Below are 24,964 nucleotides of genomic sequence, written 5' to 3' on the forward strand. Positions count from 1 at the left end.
TGGTGGTGGCTGCCCACCTCAGGGATCAAGAGGAGATTGCCTCTAACCCTGATTCTGTGGCCAGGTGCTGTCTAAGATCTTTCCCCTGGATTTGTTTTATGGGAGAATTTTTATGGGAGGAGGCATATCCTTTTGTTCCCCTTGCCCTCTGCGATCTTCTGGTCGCCTGTACTGTGGTTTTCCCCACATTAGCCACACTTCCCCACATTCCCACATGAAAATTTTCCCCACATTAGCCACATTTCCCCACATTCCCACATGAAAATTCAGCTCCTTTATTTATTCCCTTCTACTACTCATCTCTCACACTCTTCATTAGGTATGACTTTTAATGCTACTGACCCTCTGGAGGTTGAGAAAAGACTGACATACATCCTCCCTGGCTTTTCCCTTCTGTCTCTCCTTTTGCCTTCTGAAGCCCCTCACCATTTCTTTTCAATTCTAATGATGTGTATCTTGTAGTTGGGGTTTTTTGAGCTTCTTGGGCCTGCTGGTTTATAGTTTCCATCAAATTTAGAAAGATTTCAGTCATTATTTCTTGATCACCGGTCTATAGGTCAACTGCAGTTTGGTTAATCTAGGATGGACTTGTCCTTTTTAACTAGCACTATCCAGGATATATTCTTATTGTAGTGAATAGCATGAGCACAAGAGTCAAGCCAAACCATGCAGCCATGTTTAAGGGCCCTGCTCATGTCATGTCCACTAGCATTCCATTGGCCAAAGCCAATTACATGATTAAGTCCAATGTCAATGGGATGGAGAGGGAAGTAAATTTTTGCCGAACAGTAATGTAAGCTATCACAATCTTTTGTTGTTGTGTGGTTCATTTTTGGCTCTGGAAAACAGTGTCTGCTGGGAAGTGAATCAACTTTGGAATCCCATACCTGGATTCAAACCCTAGTTTTGCTACTAACTACTTGTGTAACCTTAGCAAGTTACTTAACCTTTCTAAACTGTGTTCCCTCAGTTGTAAAAATGGTAATAATAGCATTTACCTCATGGCTTTTGGGAAAATTAAAACATGTAACACACATGGAAATGTTTAGTACAAAATTGGCATCCAATTAGTGCTAGTTTCCTTTTGGGATTCCAAGTGGGCTTTTATTGTAGACATTGGTTCTAGAAAGTAAAACAATCTGACAAGATACAAAAGCCTCTGTCATAAAGAATATTTTTATAATAGTCATGATACTATTTCATTCACAGTGATGAATGAGAATTGGAATTTGGATCCAGGAAGTGAATACTGTACTATTCAACTATGTCCTGATAGGAGGAAGGTCCATTTTCAAGGTTGATACTAGGGGTTGGCCTCCTTCAGAAGCACCCATTCTATGGGGCCTTTTCTGGGCATGACTTTCTCCTACTTCCCTGCTGTCAGACTGGGCTCAGGGAGGAGCTCGAATGGTGCAAGAATAGTTGTAAATTGGATGTGGTAGTTTTCAATTCTCAGAAGCTTCACGTAGATTCTTCTGGATGGGGTCTGGGTTATTGCTCTTTGGGGAAGGTGCTGGTGCTTTCCAGAAACTGTATCTTTAAAGGGTACAGTCCTAATTCTGTGAAAAGCTGGCTACTCCTTAGGTTGTGAAAGCCCCGTGGGCCTAAAGTGAGGGGTCTATTTGGTGGTTTGAGGACTTTTAGGAGGAAAAAGGGCTTCTGATCTCTTGGGTTTGGAGCAGACCTCATCTTTTGTATTAGTTCTCTCTTCTGGTTTTACCCTTGAAAAATTTAATTAAACCGAAACTATAAATATGGAATAGGAAAATCATGTTAGAGAAAAATGTCCTCTTAAGGGCCTGGCATCAGCCTAAGAAAAGGAAAGAATTTTGGCATTTGATGTAGCTATCCTGGGCTCTGGACTGATTGGTGATGTGAACAATGGACTTATTTTAGATGGTCTATGATGTCAGGCTCTTCAGAATTGGAAATTCGAGGCACTCCTGTGGTAGAATAAGCATCCAGGCTGACAGCCATGGTCAGAGCTCTGAGCTCCCACTTCAAGCCAGAGGAGGAGGTGGAGGAGGAGGAAGAAGAAGAGGAGGAAGAGGAGGAGAAAGAGGAAGAGGGGGAGGCAAAGGGCAGACACTCGGGGCACAGTTGTAACTTCAACATAGTTCCATACACACAACCAAAAGAGCTACCAGCTCAGGACCGTCTCATGGTTCCAGGAGGTCAGGGTTGGGCAGCACAACATCGTTCACTTATACCTGCACCCATGTCAGGCATCACTAATGGATTCATCATCGTCCTTCTCACTGAGCAGTACTGCCCTGGGCCCTCCACATTGCTCGCTGGCCAGCCCCTAATTGAGCAGAACTACAAACGGGGTTCACTGCACTTACTGCCATATTGGCTCTTGTCTCTAAGAGAAAGACTTTTCAAAGAATAAATAAAAAGGAATATCAGGTAATAGGAAAGGATACTGTTTTTCTGAGAGTGTTTTTGTTTGGGTCTAGTATTCCTGGCAAAATGGTGTCAGAAAAGCTGCTCAGATCAGCTAGTTTTATTCTGAAGTCCAAAAATGGTGTAGCTGTAAAAATTTGGCTGATTCTCCCTTTGGAAACTGTACTTTTTGTGTGTGTTGGTGAAGGTAAATGCATGAACTAAAACTAAATATTATGAAACTAAATTTTACTTACTTTAAGATATGTTCGGGCTGTTAGGCTTGGAGAGAAAAAAAATAACCAAGTTATGTTCTTGGAAGGCACTTCCGATCTTTAATTAGATATTTAAAGTTTACTGGCCCATCACTCAGGCTTGGCATTGCCTCTTTGTTTCTAATCTCTGATTTAATTTAGAAGCACTGATTATAACTTACTGACAGCAGGAGGCTCTCTCAGAGGTCTTCCTTCCCCCTAGAACTCAGTTTAATTCAGTGGATGGAGCCGGAGCAGCTGCACTTCCAAAATTGTTGTCACATTACAGTTTTCAAGGCTGAGAGACTTTAATTATCTCCAGAGTCCTGCTCCTTCCAATAATGGTTTGCCTTGAATTTCTGTGAGACAGGGCTCTGGTTAGTTAACAACCCTTTGTTCAACACCTTCTGTGTGTCTTTAGAGGCTCACTAGGGCTGAGGAGGAGATTCTGAAGGCATAAAAGACAAGGTTCCTATTCAGGGAACCTCAAACTCTTAGAATATCAATTATGCTTCTGCTTGATGATTTAAAAGTTGTTCCTTCCCATCATAACTCCAAGAGTCCAGTTTAGGATTTAAGAATTTCCCACCTCCACCCTCTTCTTCCCTACACCTGGGTATGTGTGAAGGTCTACTTCTCCTAACCAGAGAGTAAGACGCTTTCAGGGCAGGGAACCACTGTATTCCTTCCCCCATTCCGCATTTATATCCTGGGTTCCTTGTTATTCTCAGCTCCCAGTTGCAGTATAGCCTGTCCCCAGGATGCCTCCACTGCTCACTATAGTCCTTTCTTGGCATGGGGCAGTGGTGGGCTCAGCCCAGTTCTTTGGTCACCAACACAATCAATCTTTTAGAATCCCACTGAAATAATTGAGTGGGTCCAGACATCTTGCATCACCTAACAAAACATATGGCATAGAGAAATCCCTCAAGAATCTCTTAAGAATTAAAATGAATTGCTAAATAAGAACTGGTGTCAATTTCTGATTACCTTTGAATAAACGTGCCCTGATTTGAGGGCACATTTACTTTTGAAAATCAGGCACTGTGCTGAGCTCTGGGCATCCAGTGATGAAAAAGGAAGTCCCTCTCCTCAGGAAGTTTATGCTTGGGAACAGCCTATTTGGAAGTGTCTGCCAGCTGTTAGGGATGTACCAGGGAGAGTGGTTATAAAAATGGATCAACATAGTTCTGTCTTTAAGGAAATCACAGTTGGATAAGGGAGACAAACATGCAGATAGCACAAGTCCAACACTTGAGAGCTCTCAGAGCTACTAACCCCATGAGGCTGTGCCGTGGGTGACTGCCAATCCCAGCGCAAGCACATGCCAGCTAAGCCGGCAGGGGTGGGTTGCTGCTCATCAGAATCTCAGAGGAGGCCCTGGCCTTGGAGATCAGCTCACCAACCATCATCACCTACACATCAGAATTACAGACTGGGTGCTTTCCCTCCCAGGAAGAGATGAGTCTATAAGCCCCTTGAAGAAGGAAACTAAAAGCAACCAACACCCTAACAGATGAGATTTGCTTACATAGATCTTGTGTTGTGATCATTTACGAGGGCACACAAGGACAGTGTTCCACTGTAGAAAGAGAATGGGCAACTTTGGAGACAGACCTGACTGCACTACTTATTAGTTGTGTGGCCTTGGGTAAGTTTCTTAATTTCTCTGAACCACACTTCGCTCATCTGTAAAATGGGGGTGATGATCCCTACTTATTCGTGATCATTGTGAGAGTAAATGAGGCAGTATGTTTAAGTGCCCAGCACAGTGGCTGCCACATAGTAGGCACGTAGTAAGTTTTAGTTTTCCCCTCTTTCTCCTCCTTGATGCATCAGCCGGAAGCAGGCATTATAAAAGACGTCTAATCTAAAATAAACAGCACTATTAGAAATAGTGGAATGTAATGAACCATATCAGTGAGAATGGCCTGGAATGGGTATCTAGAAGATGGTATGTCAGGGATTCTCCAGCACTTTGAAGGGGAAAAAGAGCTTTGACTTCTTTGGGGAGAGCACTTCTTTAGGGCAGGAATAGGGACATCAGGGTATTAGAATATTGTTCCCAGAAATGACTCAACTTTTTTTCTCCAAGAATATTTTGTATAGAAATAATTTGTTTACATGCCTGTCTCACCTATTAGACTAAAGCTTTGCAAAATTTTGTTGCAAAAGAATCACTGGGATGCTTTCAGGAGTACAGTTTCCTCAAGTCTCCCCCTGCCCCCCCACTCAGAATAAGTCTAGGGTATGGCCTAGGAGTTTGTACTTTGATAAGCACATTGGGGGGTTCTGACACATGTTCTGAGGACCACACTTTGGGAAGACCACACTGGAGTGAGAGCCCCTTAAAAGCTTGGACTGTTTCCTGTTCATTCTGTATTTCCAGTGCTCAGATATAATAGATATTGAATGAGTTTGGTTGAATAAATGATTGAACAACAATTCTCTAAGAAGATGTCCTATTGAGAAGAGGATATTTTAAAATAATTGGCTTCCTGGGTCCTAGGTCAGTGTCTTGTGAGCCTGCTAAAACTTGGGAGGGAGACCCAGTCTCTGGTAGCCCACATGACCCATTTCACAAAAATGGGCTTTTGGTTGAGGACAGAAGGCTGAGCAGATGCTAGTGTGGGGTTGCTCCCTCAAACAGTAATCCTAGCCTTACTGTTTCTCTGTTGATTCAGGGTTGGTTGATAGAAATCAGGGAGTAGCTCTGTGACCGTCTTGCGTTCATTTCGTGCACTGTAGATCCCTTAGAACCAAAAAGAAGTTCAGGCCTTTTTGTGATGGAAAAGCTGAGAAACAACAATTTTAACAAATTTTCTCTGAAGGAAAGTTCCCCTGAATTTACCATTTCATTAAAACACCTCTTGATTTGCTGCCTTTTAAAGGGTATTGCCTATTCTAAATAGAATAGATTTATTCAGCCAAACTTTATTGTGGGCATTTAGACATTGTTTCTTTAGATATTGCTTCTCTATCCCTGTGCCCGGGTCTTTATCACCTGCTTGCCCGGTAGCACCCAGAGCCTGGGGTCATCCTTCTTGGCTGAGTTTGGTGGAGAATAATGATGGCTTATATTCAAGTTTTCTAGGTGAATGTTGGGTGATTATACTGCATTACATTTGCACTTTACGGTGTACCACTTAGAAGAGAGAGGCCCCAGGAGATAGGCTCACACCCACTTATTAAGAGTTGCCCACACGTGGTATTTGAAATTGCTTTTAAGACATCATGGCCCTGGGCGCCTGGGTGGCTCAGTTGGTTAAGCGACTGCCTTCGGCTCAGGTCATGATCCTGGAGTCCTGGGATCGAGTCCCGCATCAGGCTCCCTGCTCGGCGGGGAGTCTGCTTCTCCCTCTCCCACTCCCTGTTTGTGTTCCCTCTCTCGCTGTGTCTTTCTCTGTCAAATAAATAAATAAAATCTTAAAAAAAAAAAAAAAGACATCATGGCCCTTGTGAAACATGTATATTCATTGCTCCAGGAAAATGCTAGACGTTTATCCAGATAGCGAAATGACTCTATTTTCTTTAAACTAATCAGTGATTAATTTCCACAGGGCAACTGAGTGCAGCTGCCCACGCACCTTGGTGGTTGGGGCGGTGGGGCCAGATCAAGCCAGAAGGTGTTCAGTGACCTCTCAACACCAAAGCAGCTTAATATATAATTTAACACAAGTAAGCGGGGATTTTCCATTGCAACAGAAACTACTGATTTCACCACTTGCAGTGTCCCCTTGCATCAGACCCTTATTATAATTTCAGATCTCTGGGGATTTTCGTCCCCTCATAGTTTAGTTTAAGAAACACATTGTATTGCTTTCTGTAAATAGAAGCATGTGCTGCTTTTCCCTGAAAATACTGCCTTTTGATAGTTCTGTTCAGTTCTTTTAGATCCTCATAGCTGAATAGGAGTTTAGGGCTCCAGCAGACAGCAGTCTCTACCCATCTGGGTCAGTTCTGCACCCAGGAGTCCTGTGCAATGGGGAAGGGCCACAGACAGATGAGCCCGTGCTGGGACTAGGGAGGGGTCTGGGACTCAGGGCTGCTGATGGTGTTTTTAGTTTCTGGCTTGCCCTCTCCCTGTGCTACATTAGGTTGTCCTGGGACCAGTGTCACCCTAGCTGCTTTTTGAATTGCCTTTCCCCTCCTGCCGTTGGGATGCTAGTGTTTCAGATACGTGGGGGGAGCCTTGTGTCGCTGTGGCAGGAGGATCTAAAAGGAAGGGACTTACTGCTCTTGAGGGCATGTCACTGTTAAGGTCTGGAATACCGAGGGCACAGTCATATGCTCAAGTGACGTGAGTCTGTTATATACCACTCAGAAGAGTTTCTTGCAATATTGGGACCTGTCCGTCCTGAAGCGGAGCAAGGAAAGAATGTATTTGGTTTTGGTTGTTTCTTTGTAATAAGGACAATAAAAGCAAGGAAGGACAAGAATTCTTGCTGAAAACACTGGATCTTGTGCTAAGTGCCGTGGAGGATACAAAGAAAGAAAAGACATTGTCCCTACGTTCAAGACGTTTACAATCTAGTGAGCAAAGTCAGCCTGTGTGAACATAAGCAGTAATCCAAGCCTGCGCGCTCACACCATAGGAGAGCTTTAGACCACAGCTCTTGATAGCACAATGACCGGGGACACACTGCTGAGTGGTGAGCTGTGTTGTAAGCAGCTGCGTACTAAAAATAAAGCATCATGTTTGTGAAGGATTGACTTAAATTAGACTGGATTCAAGGTCATGCAAATACTAGTTCACCATCACTGGCTGATGCTTCTTTGTCCTCCTTGGAATTGGAGGTTGGGGTGACAGGCAGCCAGGAATTGCATATACTGTCAGCCTATCTAACGGGGGAGAGGGGGACCTGAGAGTGTGTCCTGGAAGCAAAAGGACTGAGAACGGTGGTTGTGGCTAATGCCTTCCATGGGATTGAGAAGGAGCTGGAGGGCGATCACTGTTTGCTAGGATGGCTGGGCCAACCTTGATGGCAGAGGCTGGACAGTGCCTTGAATGAAGGGTGGGGTGAGTGCAGTGGAGAGCTCTGGGTTTCCTGATGGTGAAGATAGTGGCATACAGGGGCCCTAGCGGGCTGGGAGGACAGTGCCCTGACCAGGTGGCAGAGCATTTGGGAATGTTATAGAGCCTTGAACCCTGGACTCGATTGCAGCGCAGGGAGCAGGGCCCTCAGCACTGGCAGTGCCCATCTACCACATAGTAAGTGCTCGACAAATATTTGCCAAATGAATAATTAATGAATTGTACTCTGACAACTGGACTTTATCCTGTAGGTGAGACATGGAAGATTTGACAGGGAGGTGGTGTTCCTCTGACATATCAAAACATACCTGACCTGGGGCTCATTTCATTTGTTAAACCAGCCAATTTGAGAAATCAATACCGGGTGCTAATGAAAAACAGCAGCTTAATATGACATCTCTCCCAGCTGGTGTCAGAATTCTGTGAGCCTTCAAATTGCTACCTCATGGCACATGGGAGATATCAGGGCTTGGTGCAGGAGGGGGACGTTTGGGTTGGAAGATTTTGTAGTTTGTCTGGATGTCTCTTTGAGGAACCATATCCTGCTTCTGTGCATAGCAGATCTTGGCTGGCTTGTACCTTGGTGATCAAAATCCGTGTGGCTTCCTCATGATTTTGTCTCCTCTCTGGTTTAGCCTATGGCATCTAAATTCACAGAGCTCTCTGAATACTGGGATTTCCTGTGCCTTGTCCTCCATCCTCTCGGTCTTCAGTAGGGCTGTCTCCCTGGGCTGCAACTGCTTGATATCCCAGCTGAGTCCCTTAGAAGTGACCCTGCTAAAAATGGCAGCCCTTCCTCACTGCCTGTGGAATAACAAAATAAAACCTCTACATCCTAAGTTATGCTTTTTATTGCTCTGCAGTTTTTCTTGTTTTGTTTTTAAAGCAAACCTGGTTAAATGGACAGTTTTGAGGTTTTTTTTTTTTTTTTTTTTTTTCTGATCACCAGCATAGGACTCTGTAGCTGCCTAATTATAATGACTAAACTGGTGTATTGATAATCTGGTTACTACCTGCACAGGGAGCATGCTGTCACTTACTGCCCCTTAAATACACTGTCCTGTTTCTGGATCATCAAGAGCAACTCAGTTTTCTTGAATTTTTCCTTTGTTGCTGACCTGTGGTTCACTGCCTCTTAAGATACTATTGACAAGTGTGGGGGGAATGGAAATTGACAAGCCTTGACTCATTCAAAACTTTTAAAGAGAGGATTCTGCTACTTAACACCTCTGTGCTACAGTAAGCAGCTGGAATTCAGTTTTGCTTTTGCACCAGTCAGAAAGTCCTGTGGGCTTAAGGTTTGCATTTGGCAGCAGGTTGCGACATTTTTAGAATTCCAGCACGGAGCTGCGTATACATCACGTTTCACTCCTTGGACTATTGATGGCTGTAGAGCCACGGTGGCCCTCCATATCTGGCAGGGCTTGTCACTTGCTTCTTTATGAATACAGCTTTTAATACTCTCTTACTCCACCTGGCCAGCTTCGGGAGGGCCAGATCCCTGGCATCCCCTTACTTCCGCCCTGCCCTTCTTGACTACATTTGAATGTCAGAAACATCAACTATGGTCTGCCCTGGTCTGTCCTGGTGGCTTAAGGTTAGTCCTTTCACCCTGGGTAGATGAGTCTCCTGGGGCAGCCCTTAGGCTGATGGTGGTCTCTCATTCTCAGTGGACATAGGATCTCAAGCATCTGTGGACTATTACATAGACAGGCTTGGTAAGGAGGTCTCAGGAGCAGCTCAGGGAGGGGGCTGCAGGGACCCTCTATAACCATCCATTCCTTCTCTAGGGCAACCATGCAGGGTGGCAGAGTTGGTAGAGTCAGACCAACTTGGGTTTGACTCCCTGCTCTGACACTCATTGACTGTGTGACCTTGGATGACTCATTCTACCTCTGTTTCTATACAGCTGTAGAATGAGGACAAGAGTAGAATTTGCCTGCAGAGCTGTGGTAAAGAGAAAGAGACAATGTTTAGAAAGGCCCGAGTTCAATACCACGCACAAAGCAGGTACCCTCAAAGGTATTTATCATTAGAGAGTTTGGACTAGCTTACTTTAATGATAATATCGTCAGTGTTCTCTGAGCTGACTGTATACAGTCTGTGAAATTGAGTTAGATTTTTTTTAAGCTTTTTATTGGAATGGAGCTTTTAAAATTGAGACGATATCTGCTAAATTCTGAATACTTACTAGAACCATATTAGAAGCAACCCCAGAGCAGCGACTCTCTGGTAGCCCCTGTGATGTCTTGAGTAGTACCAGGCCAGTGGCTGGGCCCATGGATGCCACTGAAAATGGGAAGCTCTCTTGTGGCCTCTTGGATTCACCACTGGCCTCGTGTGTGCAGCATGCTCTAATCGAGAGGTGTGTGGAGATAATGGTAGGTTTACATACAGTTTTAAGAAATAATAGAGATACCCAGGTGCTCTTTACCCAGTTTCCCCTATGGTAGCATCTTGCAAAACTATAGGACATTACCACAGCCATCACATTGATATTGATGTTGTCAAGATACCACGAGAGGATCCCTTATGTTGCACTTCTGTGGCTGTACCCACTTCCCTCCTGCTCCAACACCCTCCTTAATCTCTGGAAACTACTAATCTCTTAGGGCCTGGACCTCTTACCATAGGATAAAATTTTATTGATTGATTGTGAGAATGAGATTAATATTTATATTAAGTAGCCATATCATTTTGAAAAAAATATCATACAGCCAAACCTAACCCTTAATTAAGAGACCAGAGATCCAGAAAAGGAGGCCAAAGAATAATTTCTTACATTAGGGGAAGATAAGGACTGTGAAGGTGGTTTTCAGAGAAGTGGGAAATCTCAGTTTAATCAAGAAAGGTTAGAAATTATTACTTTCATATACCACTGAATTTCTGTTCCCCACCCTGGCTTTTGTTAGGTGCTTTTGAATAATTTCATTCTTTATCTTATTTGAGTATTATCAGGAATTCATCTTAAAATATTATGGCTGCTACAAATATTTACAAAGATTTATTGCATCCTAAAGTCTACATTTATGATTTCTTGAGGTGACAGCACTTCCTTAGGGATTTCAGTTCTGATTCTCAGATTAGTGGGGAAAGTGGAATTTGATGTTCAGAAATGTTCTAGAAACTTGGCTGGTGTGTAGCAGGCCTCTGGGACTACCAGAGAGTTCTTGGCCTTGCCATAGCCGCCCACTCACACTGTGTTTCTCTTCCCAGGAGCTGGGGTCAGAGAGGACGTGTTTCTTATTTGGAGGGAGATGAAGGAAGCCTGCAGCACTCTGACTCAGATCCAGAGGCTGGTCGCTGAGCCACCCAAGTCCAATGTGGACAAAGTCGACCATGGTGGGTGCTGTTTATGTTCATAGTGTTACCAGTTGGGGATGAAGGGCTGTTTCCTGAGGAGTTCTTCCAGAGTTGTGCTATGGTTTGTATGTGTGTGTGTATGTGAGTGAGTGAATGTGAGTGTGTGTGTGCGTGTGTGTGTGAGATTGTCCAAGAAAAACGAGCTGGACAGGAAGGTGGTAACTATTGCTAGGGAGAAGAGGCCTCAGTGTAAAGCTGGGCTCAGTGATGACTACAACATGGACAAGTGGGGATTTGCAGCCAAGGAGCGGGGTGGGGTTGGTGGATGGAAAATTACTAAGAGGAAACATCAGGGGTAAAAGGGGATTCTGGCTAAACCTACCTGACAGGATTCTTGCTGAAGGCAGGCCAGGATGACCAGATATCACCTGGGGGTGGTGGGCTATGAGATATTTGATCAGATGTGAAGGGTGCGGGGATTCTGGCTAAACTGACTTAGCAGGATTTTTGCTAAAATTGGGTGATGCAGAGACAAACATCGAAGTTCAAAGCTGGAGGCCTAGTTGAGAAGAGGATTCAGAGGAACCTGAGTTTGGAGTGAGAAAGTCCTTGTTGCAAATCCCAATTCCATCATTAGGCATTGACCCAAATTAATCTCTTTAAGCTATAGTTTATTCTTCTGTTAAGTAATTATATCCATCTTGAGGGATTGTAAAGATTGAGTAAAATAATGTATGCTTTGCACCAAGCAGGTATTTGATAAATGTTAGCTCACTCTTTTCCCTTTCACAGTTAGAGAGTTAGTATACTGATTCTCCTTTCTGAATTCTTGAGTTAGTAAATGGTTTTCCTCTGTAGGGCACTGCTTCCATTTAGGGCACCTCTGGTAATAATGGTAGTTAACATTTACAGCACATACCTTACATGGCAAGTCCCGTGCTAGGCTCTTCACAGTATTCACTCATTTAACCTTCCTACAATCTTATAAGATAGGTGCTCCATTTAGGTTAAGTAACTTACCCAAGGCCACAGAACTAGAAGTAGTGAGACCAGGATTCAGAACCTAGTTCCTCAGTAAAAGTATCCAAGTCTGTCTTTCACCCCAGACATTCTGATTGAATCCATAAAGTATGCAATTTGGACATTGAGGGTTTTGAAAGCTCCCCAAATGATCCTAATGTATAGCAAAGTTTGGGAACCTTTGCCAGGCTGTATTGCCTCCTGGTACCCTGCCTATATTACAGAGGTGTCAATGTGGGAGGAGAGCAAGGAGCCAGACCAGCTGGGGCAGGGATGCAGTTGAAGAGGAGAAGTGGGGAAGGGACATGTGTAGAGGGAGGAGGAGGTTAAAGGCATGGGTAAACTTGCCCTGTGCAACCTGATAAATTCCTTGTGACTGTGACTGGGTGTCCAGCTGTGGGTCTGGGGCAGCACAGCTGCAGTTGCTTTGCCAGTGCCAGCTCTCCGGGGTCCCCAAGGAGGGGCCTGTAGTGACACCATACTTAATGTGAACCCAAAGAGTCCTCTGTCATCCTGAGAGCATGAAAATGAAGCAGGGGGCCTTGGGTTAAAGTCAGCATCCATGGTACACAAAGAGAATGGTGATCCTGCTGCTCAAGTGTTGGGGGGGTAGTACAGTGGACTGAATTGTTCCCCCAGAGTTCATCTGTTGAGACTCTAACCCCCAATGTGATTGTATGAGGAGATAGGGCCTTTAAAAAGGTAGTTAAGGTTAAATGAGATCATAAGGGTGGGACCCTAATCCAGTATGACTGGTGTCCTTATAAGAAGAGGAGGAGACGCCAGAGACCTCTCTCTTTCCACGCGTGCACAGAGGAAAACTTATGTGAGGACACAGTAGGAAGATGACTGTCTACGAGCCAGAAAGAGATGCTTCACCAGAAACCAACACTGAGGGCACCTTGATCTTGGACTTTCAGTCTCCAGAACTGTGAGAAAACGAATTTATGTTGTTTAAGTCACCCAGTCTATGGTATTTTGTTGTGGTAGCACAAGTAGACTAAAATAGGGAGTATTTAAACTTGGGGAAGTTAGTCTTGAGGATTAACAGAAGATTTTTAGATACTATTTCTAAAGGAAACAGAAAAGCTGTTGGCCTCAGTAATTGATAGAAGGATAGATCATTGTCCCTTTATTTCAGTCTAACACACACACCCCCCCAAAACTAAAAACTAAACATTTTCAAAAGATGCTTCACATATACTATTTCTATTTAAAAAGGAAAATTTGGTCAGGACCTTTCCACTGTTGGATACTCATTGAAACTTTTATAACCTTGCTTTGGCCCCAGAGACCATATTTGGAGTGTCTGATCTGCTCCTCTTGCCACCTATAGCACAGTGTTATTGAGGCAAAGGAGGGTCTGCTTCATGTGAAGGCATAGCCATTTCCTAAGTTTGGCTGCCCAAGGCCTGCTAGGTCAAAGGAGATAGCATAGCCATCTGGAGAGGGATGGGTTAGGATGGAGGTCAGATGGGCTGCCATTGCATGTGAAACCTTCATGTGAATTAGACAAAGTCGATCTTCCCAGGCATAGCACCCCCACACGCCCCCTGGGCTAGGTGCACTGGTTCAGAGACCAGCTGGCCAGGAGGGTGATTTCTGGCAGGGATGATTCATCAGCTTGATGCCTAGGATAAGAGGTTGGTGAGGCCAGATACTCCAGTCACTGGTAATTTTGACCTCTTTTAATTACCAAGAGTAGGATATGAGAAATCTCAGGGGCGGGGGGGGGGGAAATGACAAAAATATATGAAATAATAGTTTTTAACCAACTGAGCCACCCAGGCACGCCTGAAATAATGGTTTTTAAAGACACGGGACACCAAGAAATGAAGGCCAGTGATCCCTGAGATACAGGGAATATCCAAGGTGAGCTCTGTGATTATCTCAACCTAATGCTTTCAGAGAGTTTCCAGGCCATGTGGTAGGGAGGAGGATTCCAGGTGGAGCACAATAAACTTCCGATTCTGGGAGACAGAGCTAAGAGTCCAGGGAGACCAAGAAATCTAGATTTCATAGGACAAATTACCAGAGAGGAGAGAGGTACATGGAAGAACTCTGGAAATCTGCAGAGCCCCGCTGCTTGAAAATTTGGCTCAATATGGAGGAACTCTTTCATGTGGGGAGATTACCTGAGGCTGGGAAAGATCCATTGGGAAGAATTGGAAAGAAAAAGCTTGGTGCTCACACAGGGCCAGGAACAGTGCCTGTTCTTAACAGCCCTAGTGTAATAAATCATAACTCATGGGGCACTGGGTGGACTACTTGGGAAAGTCTTGCCTCAGTAATGGGGAATGAGTAGCATTCAGTGGAGCTCTAGGCCCTCTGAGGAAATCATCAAATTAAGACATGAAGGAAAGAACTCTTTATAGGTAATGAAACTGCATCTCAGAACAAGGTTCCAGAAGCTTTAAAAGAATACAAAAACAACCAGTAGCCAACAAGGTGAAATTTACAACTGGCTTCCAGAGATTACTAGGTGTGAAAAGAAGCAGGAAATATTTCCCTTAATAATCTATCAATCCAATCCAGACTCACTGGGAACTGATACATTAGGATTGACAGAAAAAGAAATTCAGTTATTATAACTGTATTTCATATGTTCAAAAATTTAAGTAGGAACAGAGATGATATAGTTTTTTAAAAAAAGATATATGTTGAACTTTTAGAAATGAAAAGCTTTTAGGGAAGAAAATATCTTAGATGAAAACATGCTGAATGGGATCAATGGCAGATTAGACATTGCAGGGAAAAAGATTAGTGAACTTGAAGACACAGCTATAGGAACTATTCAAAATGAGACACTCAGAGAAAAAGAATAATAATAAACAAGTAAAAACCAAACGAAAAACAAACAAAAGAGCATCATTGAGCTTCAACTAGCCAAAATATATATGTAGATGGAATTTCCAAGGAGAGGAGAGAAGGGGGAACAGAAAAATATTAGAAGAAATAAAGATTGAAAAATGTCCAAGTTTGATGAAAACTATAACTCAGATCTAAGAAGTTCAATGGATGCCAAGTACAAGAAAATGAGGGAAAGTATACCAAGGGACATCATAATCAATTTGTTCAAAACCAGTAATACAGAAGAAATCTTAAAAGCAACTAGAGGAAAAAGAAGAAATGTTATATACAAAGGAACAAAGATAACCACAACAGCAGAATTCTTGTTGCAAGTGAAAAGACAGGGGAGCAACATCATTTTTTCCCTTTCAGTACTTTAAATTTTCAACCTAGAATTCTATAGTCTATGTCTTTCAAAAATAAAAAGGCAAAATACGGATGTTTTCAGATACATGAAAGCTGAAAGAGCTTATTATAAGCACATCTGCCCTTCAGGAAATATTAGAGGATAGAGAATATCAGGAATAGAGAACACAGGAGATAACTACATGGATAAATATAAAATATTTTTCTATTTAGATATCTTTAAAAGACAATTGACTAAACAGAAATAATATCTGTGTACTGTGGGGTCTATAACATATGTCTAAGTAAAATGTATGACAACAATAGCATAAAAGCAGGAGAGGAATGGCAGCATTAGAAGTTCTAAAGATGAACAACCCAAATGTCCACTGACAGATGACTGGATAAATAAACAGTGGTATGTACATACAATAGAATATTATTCAACCTTTAAAAGGAAGGAAATTCTGACATAGGCTACAACATGGATAAATCTCTCAAAGGTGTTACCCTAAGTGAAATAAGGCGAACACAAAATGACAAGTATTGTATGAGTCCACGTATATGAGGTGCCTAGAATAGTCAAATTTATAGAGACAGAAAGTAGAATAGTGGTTACTAAGCGTTGGGGGAGTGGGGAATGGAGAGTTATTATTTAATGGGTAAACAGTTTCTGTTTGGGATACTGAAAAAGTTGTGGAGATGGATGGTGGTGATGGTTGCACCACAATATCAATACTAAATGCCACTTAATTGCACTCTTGAAGATATCTAAAATGATAAATTCTATGTTATATATGTTTTACTACAATTAAAACAACAACAACAAACCAATGCTTTGCAAAACAAAACAAAACAAAAAACAAATCCAGGAAGGGAGAAATGGAAGTATGCTATTACAAGGTTCTTAAACTTGTGCATGAAGTCCTATACTGTTAATTGAAATTAGGGTATGATATATTGAAGATGTTTGCTATATACCTAAAGTAACTACTAAATAACAAAACAAGCCAACAAAGGAGATAAAATGGAATTAGAAATACTCAATCCAAGATCTGTCAGAAGGGAAAAAGAGAGCCAAGAACAAATAGGGCCAATAGAAAACAAATGGCAAGATGATAAATATAAACTTAACCATACATATATCAAGATGTATCAGTTTGTATACTTTAAATGTGTGTGGTTTACTGTATGTCAATTATATCTCAGTGCAGATGTTAATAAAGTAAAAGAGGATGTGGATCACTCCTGAGGTGCTGAGCTGTTCAGAGATATTGGTGTTAATGCATCTGAGCATTCTGTGTGTGTGTGTTTGAGTGTGCCAGGTATGACTCTCAAATGAAAAGATGGCTTTTCTCACAAAACGTTCAAGAATTTGTCCAAGTTAGGGAGACTTGACTCTTCTTTGGATGATGCTGCAGCTCATCATTTCAGGAGCTCCTCATTTGTAATAACCTTCACAGCCATTTTATTACTCACTGGAGATAATAAGTCTAATCATGTTGTATAGTCATGCCAAATTGGACTCTCAATATTTGGTTGGTTCAAAATATCAAACTCAATGTCAAATGACAAGGAAGGGACTAGAGGCACACTGAAGCCCTACAGGCATTTCCAACCAAGAGCTCTTCAGGAGTTTTGAGCACTTTTTTTTTTTAAGCACATGAAGAGGGGGGCAATGCTTGTTTTTATTATCATTGTATTAAACCACCAGCCAGATGTCTCTGTTGCCTTAAGTTCTGGTGAAGTATACAGATTTGGAATTAGAAAGATACTAATCCTGGCTCTCCCCACTCTTGTGTGACACTTGGCAAGACATTTATTATCTGTGGCTCAGTTTCCTTATTTGCAAAATTGGGATGATAATGATAATACCTACTCCACAGGGCTATTGTGAGACTTAAATGAGTAAATACATGTAAAACATTTAGAACTGTGCTATCACATAGTTAGAATGTAATGCTGTCTACGAGAAGGTTAATCCATTTATTTTTTCTTTCATTTATTGAGTGCTTACTATATGTGCTAGATGATGAGTATCATGGTTAGTAAAACGGACATGGAATGGGCGCTCATAAAGCAGCATCTTGTACCATTTCTTGCTTGGTGAGACATGCGCGTGGAAGTATAAATTACCAACTGGAATAGTGTGACTAAGGAAAAATGTGAGCTCTTGAGCTATTTATTTTCTGGGATCAAGGAATGCTTTACTGAGGAAATGTTATTGGAACTGATATCTGAGGGTTGAGGAGTCAAGTTAATGAGGTGAAGAGGTGGGAGTAAGGGAAGAGTATATGCTAGGCAACAGAATGGCACATGCAAAGGTCCTGAGCCAGGAGGGAGTATAGCACTTTAGAAGAATTGGAAAAGATGAGTGTGGGTAGAGCTCAGAGATCAAGTTAGCAGTTGGCCCTTGATGAGTCTGGAAAGGTAGGCAAGGACCTGATCATGCTGGGTCTTTAGGTCATCATATGAGATGTCAGTCCTTCATTTAAGACCAGTAAGAAACCGTTGGAAGATTTTAAGCAAGGGAATGATAAAATCAGATTTGCATTTAGAAAAAAATCACTTTGAAAAAAAAAATCATTTTGGCTACTGGGTGGGAAACAGATTAAAAGAGGGAGGCCAAGTGACGATGAAGGAAGGGAGTTAGGATATGTAAGTGAGAGGTGATAAGTGGGCAGATCTGAGGGAAGATTCAGATATTGAACTAGGCAGGACTTGGGGGTACAGAAGTTATAGGTGTCAGAGCTAAGCTCCTAGATGGATACCATGCTGGAGGAGAACCAGGTTTGTGGGTAAACATGATGAAGCTTGTTTGGATCTATTAAGACTGAAGCACTCTAGAGAGACCAAACAGAGAAGCAGGAGAGGCAATTGACTACAAGTCTGGAGTTCATATAGCTGTGAGTGACACACTGTTGGATGAAGCGAGCATTCTTGGTGTAAAGACATGGGCCTGTCAAGTGTGGGAATGCCATGTTTCTGAATCTTTTATTCCAAGATCTTTGGATTCTGATATATACAGAGAAGAACATATATGAGTTCTCTGTTCTCTACCAGTGATGGCCAATCAGTGTAGTAGGTGAGGACTATTTTACCAACATGATGACTTAAGATCTGAAAGCAAAGCAGACTAATTTACAGAGCCCTTGTACATATTTACTGTCTCAAGTATATCCCTTTTGTTCAAATAAGACTTGCAGGATGAGATCTGGGGCAGGGCACAGCTGGTTTCTTATGTAACTAGAAGCAAATCTAACACTTGTCAGAGTGCTCACACTTCCGACAAGGCAAAAGAGAAGGTAATATTTCTTCCCAGAACTGAATTTTTTCCAGCATGCTTTTACACCTCTAAAGCTCTTTATAGTTAAATGAATGTTGACAGGGCTGATTAATAAGCAGCAAGTGATATTGCTAAAAGAGCCAGGATTTTGTTGAACTCAAACATGCATTTTCTTATAGGTAGTAACCCTGTATTTTCCAGATTAAAAAAAGAAACAGAAAAACATTTGTGTAAGAATATCATGTAATGGTTCCACAAGTCAGAATTAAGATATCACTGAAAAACTTCCCCCAAAATGTGGAAGAAGAATTAGTTCATTAGAATCCTGTAGATGTGATGCATTAAATTTAGGAAGGATGTTGGAATGTAACACAAACTATGTTGAAATGTCAGAGCTAGAATCATGTTATTAAAAAGTGACTGTGGTAAATGAAAATGAAAGTTAAACTTATCAAGATTTGTAGGATACAGTGAAAGCAGTGCTTAGAGGAAAATTTATAACATTGAATGCATAAATTAGAAAAGAAGATAGGTCTAAAATCAATAAGCTTCCATCTTAGGAAACTAGGAAAAGAAGAGCAAATTGATCCTAAAGTGCCCAGAAGAAAAAAAAAACAAACAATAAAAATTAGAGCAGAAATCAATGAAGTTGAAAACAAGAAATCACTAGAGAAAATCCAACAAAATCAAAAGCTGGTTCTTTGAAAAGACAATAAAATCACTAAGCCTCTAGCCAGGCTAACTAAGAAAAAAAGAACATACAAATTACAAATAGCAAAAATTAAAGAGGAGACATCACCAGAGATCCCATGGGTATTAAAAGGATAATAAAGAAGTATTATGAAAATTCTATGCCCACAGATTTGACTGGGTCAATGGATAAAATGGGTCAATTCCATGAAAGACAATCTGTCAAAACTTCCATAAGAAGAAACAGACTATTTGAATAGGCCTATATCTATTAAAGAAATTGAATCAATAATTAATAACCTTTCACAACAGAAAGCACCAGACTTGGGTGCCTGGGTGGCTCAGTCGGTTGAGCGACTGCCTTCGGCTCAGGTCATGATCCCAGGGTCCTGGGATCGAGTCCCACATCGGGTTCCCTGCTCTGCGGGGAGCCTGCTTCTCCCTCTCCCACTCCCCCTGCTTGTGTTCCCTCTCTCGCTGTGTCTCTCTCTGTCAAATAAATAAATAAAATCTTAAAAAAAAAAAAAAAAAAAAGAAAGCACCAGACTCAAAAAGGGAATTGTGAAAGCATCTAGGCAGAAATGACTCACCATATGCAAGGGATCCTCAATAAAATGAACAGCTGATTTCTAATCAGACACCATGGAGGTCAGAAGCAGTGGGATGAAATATTCAAAGTGATGAAAGAAAAAGATTGTCAACCAAGAATCTTAAATCTGGCAAAACTGCCCATCAAAAAGAAGGAGAAATTAAGACATTCAAGATTAACAAAAACAGATGTCATTGTTAGCACACCTTCCCTACCAGAAAAATATTAAAGGAAGTCCTTCAGGGTGAAATGAAAGGATATTAGAGAGTAACTTGAATCCACATGAAGAAATAAAGGACACTGTTAACTACATGGGTAAACATAAAAGACAGTACAAATGTAGTTTTTGTTTACTGTAACTTTTTTTTTCTCCTATATGATTTAAAAGACAACTGCATATATCAATACAGGAATGCCTTGGAGATAGTGTGGGTTTGGTTCCAGACCACTGCAGTAAAGTGAATATCACAATAAATTGAGTCAAGCAAATTGTTTGGTTTCCCAGTGCATAAAAAGTTATGTGTACACTATACCGTAATCTGTTAAGTGTGTGATAACATTAGGTCTAAAAAAGCAATGTACATACCTTATTCAAAAATTACTTCATTGCTAAAAAAATGCTAACCATCATCTGAGCTTTCAGCAAGTCATACTGATCACAGATCATCATAACAAATGTAATAATAATGAAAAAGTTTAAAATATTATGAGAATTACCAAAATGTGACACAGAAACATGAGATGAGCAAATGCTGTTGGAAGAATGGTGCTGATAGACTTGCTCAATGCCAAGTAGACACATACCTTCAATTTGTATAACACAGTATTTGAGAAGTGTGATAAGATGAGGTATGTCTGTACTAGAGATGTAGTGTACAACATGATGACTATAGCTAATGCTGCTATATGATATATAGAAAAGTTGTTAAGACAGTAAATCCTGAGACTTCTTCTCACAAGAAGAAAAATTTTTCCTTTTTTTCTTTCTTTTTATTGTATTTGTATGAGAAGCTATTAGTTGTATTAGTTGAAACTATTATGATAATCATTTCACAATATATAAAAATCAAACCATCATGCTGCATGCCTTAAACTTACACCTCTAAAGCTCTTTATGGTTAAATGAATGTTGACAGGGCTGATTAATAAGCAGCAAGTGATGATATATGTTGATTTTTCTCAATAAAACTGGAAAAATGTGAAAAGACAATCCACAGAATAGGAGAAAATATTTGCAAATCATATGTCTGATGAGGATCTAGTATCCAGAAGACATAAAGAACTCTTACAGTTTAACAGAAAAAAGACCAATAGCCCAATTGAAAAATAGACAAAAATTTTAAACAGAAATTTCCCCAAAGAAGATATACAAATGGCCAAGATGCACATGAAAAGATGTTGTAAGAGCAATGTAAATGAAAACCACAGTGAGATAACACTTCACACCCACAAGGATGGCTATAGTAAAAGAGATAGAAAATAGCAAGTGTTGGCAAGATATGGAGAAAATGGAACCCTTATACCTTGCTGGTGGGAATATAAAATGGTGCACCCACTTTGAAAAGTCTGGCAATTCTTCAAATGTTAGAATAGAGTTAGCTTATGTCCTAGCAATTCCACTCCTAAGTATATACACAAGGGAATTGAGAACATATGTTCACAACATTTTCCAGAATAGATCATGTTAGGCCACAAAATAATTGATATATTCAAGAAGACTGAAATCATATTGTACATCTTTTCCATCCACAGTGGTATGAAAATAGAAATCAATCTCAAGAGAAAAATCTGCAAAGAACACAAAAACATGGAGGCTAAATAACATGCTACTAAACAATAAATGGGTCAACCAAGAAATCAAAGGGGAAATAAAAAATACATGGAGACAAATGAAAATGAAAACACAGTGGTCCAAAATCTTTGGGATGCAGCATAAGCTCTTCTAAGAGGGAAGATTATAACAATACAGGCCTACCTCAAGAAGCAAGAAAAATCTCAAACAAGCTAACCTTACACCTAAAGGAGCCAGAAAAAGAAGAACAAACAAAGTCCAAGACTAGGAGAAGTAAAGACATAATAAAAATTAGAGCAGAAACAAATGAAATAGAAACTTAAAAAACAACAGAATAGATCAAAGAAACCAACTTATTCTTTGAAAAGATCAACAAAACTGATAAGCCTTTAGCTAAACTCATAAAAAAAAAAGAGAATTCAAATAAATAAAATCAGGAATGAAAGGGGAGAAATTCTAACCAACCCCACAGAAATACAAAGGATTAAAAGAGAACTATGAAAAATTATATGCCAACAAATTGGTCAACCTAGAAGAAATGAATAAATTCCTAGGAACATATATCTTTGCAAAACTGAAGCAGGAAAAATAGAAAACTTGAATAGACCAATTACCATCAATGAAATTGAATCAGTAATCAAAAAAACAAACAAACAAAAAACCCACAAAAAACCCCCAAAACTCCCAACAAACAAAAGTCCAGGACCAGATGGCTTCACAAGTGAATTCTACCAAACATTTAAAGAAAGGTTAATATTTTTCTCCTCAAACTATCCAAAAAATAGAAGAGGAGGGCAACCTTCCAAATTGATTCTCCAAGGCCAGCATTACTCTGATACCAAAACCAGAAAAGACACCACAAAAAAAGAAAACCACAGGCCAATATCTTTGATTAACATAAATGTAGAAATCCTCAGCCAAATATTAGCAAACTAGATCCAACAATCCATTAAAAAAATCATTCAGCATGTTCAAGTGGGATTCATTCCAGGGATGCAACAGTGGCTCAAAATTCATAAATTCATCAGTGTGATACATCACATTAATAAAAGAAAGGATAAATACCATATGATTATCTCCATAGATTAAGGAAAAGCATTTGACAGAGTACAACATCCATTTATAATAAAAACTTCAACAAAGTAGATATAGAGGGATCATACCTCAACATAATAAAGGCTATATATGAAAAATCCATAGCATGCTCAATGGTGAAAAATTGAGAGCTTTTCTCTAAGATCAGGAACAAAACAAAGATGTGCACTCTTACCACTTTTATTCAACATAGTACTGGAAGTCCTAGCCACAGTAATCAGACAAGAAAAAAAAAGGCAACCAAATTGGTGAGGAAGAAGTAAAACTTTCACTATTTGCAGATGACATGATACTATCTAGAGACAATTCCTAAAGACTCCATCAAAAAACTGCTAGAACTGATAAATGAATTCAGTGAAGTTGCAGGATGCAAATTAACATACAGAAATCTATTGCATTTTTATGTACTAATAACAAAGTAACATTATTAAGTAGAAATTAAGAAAACAATTGCATTTATAATGGTACCAAAAAGAATGAACTACCTGGGAATAAACTTAACTAAGGAGATGGGTGATCTGTACTCTGAAAACTATAAAACATTGATAAAAGAGACTGAAGACAATACAAATAAAAAGGTAGTCTGTGCTCATGGATTAGAAGAGCCACTATTGTTAAAATGTCCATACTACCCAAAGCAATCTAGAGATTTGATGCAATTCCTATCAAAATACCAACATTTTTCTCAGAACAAATTATCCTAAAATCGTATGGAACCACAAAAGACCCCAAATAGCCGAAGCAATCTTGGAAAAGAACAAACCTGGAGGTATCACAATCCCATATTTCAAGACATACTACAAAGCTATACTAATCAAAACAATATGGTACTGGCCCAAAAAGAGACACAATATCAATGGACCAGAATAGAAAGTCCAGAAATAAACCCATGCTTTTATGGTCAGTTAATTTACAACAAAGGAAGCAAGAACATACAGTGGGAAAACGATAATCTCTTCAACAAATGGTGTTGAGAAAACTGGACAGCTACATGCAAAAGAATGAAACTGGATCACTGTTTTACACCATACACACAAATAAACTTAAAATGGATTAAGGACCAAATGTGAGACCTGAAGCCATAAAACTCCTGGAAGGAAACATAGGCAGTAATTTCTTTGACATCGACTGTAGAAACATTTTTCTAGCTATTTCTTTTCTGACAAGGGAAACAAAAGCTAAATTATTGGACTATACTAAAAAAGTTTTAGCACAGTGAAGGAAATCATCAACAAAAAAAGGCAAACTACTAAGTGAGAGAAGATATTTTCAAATGATACATCTGATAAGGGGTTAATATAAAAAATATATAAAGAACTTATATAGCTCAACACACAAAAAAGCAAATAATCCAATTTAAAAGTGGACAGGGGACCTGAATAGATATTTTTTCAAAGAAGACATACAGAGGGCCCACAGACACATGAAAAGATGCTCAACACTACTACTTATCAGGAAAATGCAAAATAAAACCACAATGAAATATTACTTTGCACCTGTCAGAATGGCTAGAATAAAAACGACAAGAAATAACAAGTGTTGGTGAGGATGTAGAGAAAAAGGAATCTTTGTGCACCGTTGGTGGGAATGCAAATTGGTGCAGCCACTGTGGAAAACAGTATGGAGGTTCCTCAAAAAATTAAAAATAGAATTACCATATAAATCCAGTAATTCCACTGCTGTGTATTTACCCAAGAAAATGAAAACACTAATTCAAAAAGATATATGCGCCCCTTTGTTTATTGCAGCATTATTTTCAATAGTCACGATATGGAAGTGGCCCAAATGCCCATCAATGGATGAAAGAATACAGAAGATGTGGTGTATATACACAATGGAATATTATTCAGCCATAAAAAATAATGAAATCTTGCCATTTGCAAAACAACATGAATCAACCTAGGGTATTTAAGCTGAGTGAGATAAGTCAGTCAGAAAAAGACAAATATATGATTTTACTCATATGTGAAACTTAAATAAAACAAAACAAAGAAAAAAGAGAGACAAACGAAAAGCTGACTCATATACAGAGAGCAAACTGGTGATTGCCAGAGAGGAGGTCAGGCGGGGAGGGGAGGGGAGGGGTGAAACAGATAAAGGGAATTAAGAGTACAGTTATCTTGATGAACACTGAGAAATATGTAAAATTGTTGAATCCTATTGTACACCTGAAACTCATATAACACCATATATTATACTTAAATTTTAAAAAGGCCTTAAGAAAACATATGTTCACACAAAAACTTGTACATGAATGTTCATAGCATCATAACAGCCAAAAAACCAAAAAGTAGAAACAACTTAAGTGTCTTAACTGATT

The 24,964-nt window shown here is 40.2% G+C and overlaps 1 protein-coding gene across 1 annotated transcript in view; it reads left to right on the plus strand.

Moving 5' to 3' along the window:
- The window catches only part of VWA3B (von Willebrand factor A domain containing 3B), a 214,933-nt gene that overhangs the window by 53,925 nt on the left and 136,044 nt on the right, over positions 1-24,964 (plus strand). Inside the window, exon 8 of the mRNA XM_035001730.1 lies at positions 10,891-11,016. Coding sequence (XP_034857621.1) covers positions 10,891-11,016 — 126 coding nt within the window. The remainder of the gene's footprint in view (positions 1-10,890; positions 11,017-24,964) is intronic.

Source organism: Mirounga leonina, unplaced genomic scaffold (assembly GCF_011800145.1).
Source record: "Mirounga leonina isolate KUSES-001 unplaced genomic scaffold, KU_Mleo_1.0 Mir_125, whole genome shotgun sequence".
In the NCBI taxonomy this organism is placed as follows: domain Eukaryota; kingdom Metazoa; phylum Chordata; class Mammalia; order Carnivora; family Phocidae; genus Mirounga; species Mirounga leonina.